This window comes from Anoplophora glabripennis, unplaced genomic scaffold, assembly GCF_000390285.2.
Source record: "Anoplophora glabripennis isolate ALB-LARVAE unplaced genomic scaffold, Agla_2.0 scaffold2277, whole genome shotgun sequence".
NCBI classification, from domain to species: Eukaryota; Metazoa; Arthropoda; class Insecta; order Coleoptera; family Cerambycidae; genus Anoplophora; species Anoplophora glabripennis.
Window position 1 is genome coordinate 2,681 of NW_019418360.1, and position 4,136 is coordinate 6,816.

General features: G+C 32.4%; 1 protein-coding gene across 1 annotated transcript in view; it reads left to right on the plus strand.

The window, feature by feature from the left end:
* Positions 1-1,945: 1,945 nt before the first annotated feature.
* The window catches only part of LOC111692623 (AT-rich interactive domain-containing protein 2-like), a gene marked incomplete at both ends in the record, with an annotated part of 9,975 nt that continues 7,784 nt past the window's right edge, over positions 1,946-4,136 (plus strand). The window contains one exon of the mRNA XM_023456687.1: positions 1,946-2,043. Within this exon, the coding sequence (XP_023312455.1) occupies positions 1,946-2,043 (98 nt within the window). The remainder of the gene's footprint in view (positions 2,044-4,136) is intronic.

Below are 4,136 nucleotides of genomic sequence, written 5' to 3' on the forward strand. Positions count from 1 at the left end.
TTGAATTAAACATTTATAAACTGCGTTATTATTACCAGAACGTTTTGGCATCGCATCCTCTCATTTCTTATCACTGTATAATAACTCGCACGAAATCTGGAATCGGTAAGTTGAATAGTTTACAAGTTATGGCCTTATAAACAAATTAACTAATTATTAGTCTGGACGATCCCGAGGATCATCCACAATCGCACTGATTTTTTTCATGGTAGATTTCATAATAATACATTGAAATCTATCATTTTTTTTAAAATTTCAAATGCGACCTGGAATTTTTTTTTTAATTTTTAGCCTTAGTTGTAAAATGAAATATACGACGCACGAGCGTGATATAGTTATATATTATCACATATTCGGAAAGCTTATGAAAAGAGCTTTAAGTTAAAAAAAAATCGTCAAGATTCGTTGTTTATAACTCTTGATCTAATCATTATTTTTTGACACTCGAGGGCTAGTTTTGTAAGTCTTTTGAAGGCGAAAACAAAGTACTGTTCAATCAAAGTAGCCTGATAAATAAAAATAATGGTTGATATAACAATAACTATTATTTGTGTTTAAAGTTTCAAATTAGTTAACCTTTATTAAACAAACTAATAAATCTTAGGACTATAAAAATTGTTCAAAATATCCACCATCTATCATTCAAGTTTTTGTTAGTTTTATACTTTGCTAAGACTATTTACAGGATTCAATTTATGTTTTTTTTTCCAATAGTTTAGTTCCTGTTTAGTAATTCCTGTTTTTCTCAGAAAATAATTTGCGTAAATATTCAAAATAAATAATATTCTGTTATTAACGCCGATACAGCCCCTTCCCCATGGGCGCAGCTAGGGGGGAGCAGAGGTGTGCAAGGCGCGGGCAAGCCTGGAGAAAAAGTCGGGAGAAAAAATCCGTGGAAAATTTCAGGTGTTTGGTAGCTGACAATATAATTTAAAAAAGCAAAAATAAGTCAAAAATTGTCGGTTTTTACAATAAAATAGTTTTTTTTTCTTAGAATTACCACAATGAGTTATAAGCAGTGACTTTAAAATAATCAAATTTAATAAATGTTTAATTTTAATCAGACAAATCGTTAAATATAAATTCATCAAAATCGGAAATATTTTATAAAATACATGTTTTTTCAAATATCAACTCTAAAAAGTCCTATGAAGGAATAATCGAAACATAAACTGAAACATCCTGTATAAAGATAGTATAATGGCTATAAAACATTTAAATTCAAATGAATTAGATTTGACCCTATATTGATTATAATCATGGGCGTAGCTAAGGGGAAGCAGGAGTGTGTACGGCCCATCCCAGAAAAAAGATCTAATATCATATCGGCATATCGGTAAGTCGTTGACTACGCGAACCTTTTTTTTTAATGAAATCAAAACGTGTTCAGGTTTTTGAAAATTTCAAGTTGCCGATTGTGAATTTTTTTTTAGATGCTCCATAAAGCTTGCAGCCCTGTGCCCACCCCAAGCAAAAATTCTAGCTACGCCCATGCCGTCCCCTGTTTTATTTCGTGTCAAGTGTGGTTTATCTTATAAAGAAATATTTCTGTAAGACAATAGAGTTATAAAACACGGTTCAAAGTAGACATATGTTATTACAAAATCGAGATTAATCGTTGTTCTCACGTTTATTATTGTTTTTAATGAAGTAACGTCTTATTTTGCAAGTACCTACGTGCCTCATACACTTAGTCATATCATACTGAAATGCTTACTAGCAAATACTGTATCGTGTGCATAAAAGTTACGAAATTACGTGGAGTGTCAGATGCTGAACAAAACTCGGGTTAAATAAATAAAACAAAAATTATCGGAATGCAAAGTAAACACGAGATATTATAACGCAAAAATTATTAGGCTTTTGAGGCTTCTCGGCTCGATAGGAACTTAAGAGATAAAAGTCGGTGATGCTCGATAATAATGTACCCTCGTTATCTTTGCAGGTCAATTCGAGGAACGCTTGGAAGGACCTTCTCCCGTCCCTGAAGATACCGGCGACTTGCGTGAATGGCAGTGTGGCCCTCAAGCAGATATATTTGAGGTAAGGAAAATCTCCTTTCTTTCGCCGTATCCATTGTGGTGTTTTTCTCGGGTAGAAAATACTCGACGGCTATTTTTAAAACGAACACGACAATTATCGGTAGTACGGTCGCAGTAATTGTAAAATTGTAAGCAAGGCCATGTGTTGGTGCAGGCCATAGGCGTACTGGTCTCTGATGGTTTCGTCTAACTGATATATCTCGTAGGAATCGATAGAAAATACAAAATGCAGATGCGTTCTTACAGATCTTAAAATCAAGTCAAAAACACCGACCTTCTAGCAGTGTTCTGGAGAAAACTCGCCGTCAAAGTCCGTCGTCAGAGATTTTTCTGGATGCGTTAACCCCATCCACCGCTATGTATTGAACTGTTTACTTTCTGGGAAACGTTTCGTAATTGGAATGATTCTTCTAAAAATAAATCCCACGATTCGAAGGCGACATGCTCCTGCTCAAGTATCAGCTTACCATGTCGACCCTGAGACTGCAATACTATATTAACGATAAAATTGCCGTCCTTATTGGCGGGGTCGTGTTTATTTTTAGCCAAATACGTGTCGCTGTTGGTAAATCGTTCAGTAATATTAATGTTGACGGTCGTAGGCAGTCTTGGAGGAAAAAAATAAGTATGTCGCCTACTTGGCTTTGAAAATGGACGTTTTTTTATGTTAGACAATCAGTTAATGGATGTGAATCAAATTTGCTGCCTCAAGTTTTAGACCTGGAACATAAAAAAATAAATTAACTAAAAATGTCACATATTAAGTGAACTACTTACTAATAACTATAAAAATGCAGATAACTGAAAAAAAAAAGAATTCGACAAAAGTTTGTTTGTAGGTGTACAAATCTTTAAAGTCATACAGAATTAACCAAATCAGATTAAAAAAAAAACAGTTGAAGAGATGGATCTTACCTACACCTAGAAAACATACAATTTCTAGATATGTGCAAACTTTTATTGTTCTTCTAGTAGCTTCCTGCTGTTTTTTTGACAAATTTTGTTGTTTTTTTTTTTATAAATAAATACAATTAACTTCTGTCAGACTGTGATTTGGCCGAGTTTGAAGAGAAGAGAAAAATGTAACTTGGGGATTAATTTGAAAAAATTATAGTAAAGTTGGATCACAGTTGAAGTAATGTAAACTATGGTACATTTTAATGAGAATTCGTCATTTCGTTCACGTGAATGATTACAAGCTGGCCATAAACAAGCGTATGGAAGTGAATGGTTAGGTCTGGTAGTGAAATCGTTTTGGCACTATTTTTAATTTTTAACTATGAATAATGAGAGGGAGGTTTATATTGGGGATCGACCGATACCGATACATATATCGGTATATCGGCATTATCGGCCTCTTTGGCCGATTATCGGTATCGGCCGATATAGACCGAAATATTATATATATTTCTAATACAAAAATATTTTAAAAAATCTAGTAAAAAGACTCGTAAAATACATAATTTATTTGTACAAAAGTGCAAGGCAGATCATTCTTTGCCTAAAATAAATGATAAATGAAATGAAATGCCACAGTAATTAGTACTTATTGGTTTTAGCAGAAAAAGTCCAAAGAATAATTACTTACGTTTTAATATAAAAAATAAAGGAAACAGGTATAAATAAGTACATGCAAGTATATGTAATTTAATTAAGTTACTAAGTAGTTATTAAGGTGGCCATATTCCTGGCCGAGAAATAGTGAAATTTCTGGCGTTTTTAGGTACTGAAATCTTTAAAAGTAAAACGTGTAGAACAAAAGTAAGCACAAAAATAAAATCTTTGATGTTTTGTTTATTCATTATTACCATTTAAATTTACTCAAATAAAATAATAAGTTAAAAAAAGCGTTTGTAAAACATGTGTTTGCTGTTATTCTAACTCCACATTTTAAGAATTATTTTCACGTACTTATAAATAAAAGTAAACAATTTTATATGTAGGACTAAGCAAGTAAATGTTATAAGAATATTTACATGTGGAATTATATATAAAAAAGTTAGTATTTTCGTAGATTTCAGTACCTAAAACCTTGATGGTTTGATTGTTTTTTGCACCTGTTTATTCGTTTTACTGCGGCGTCTTTGAAAATAC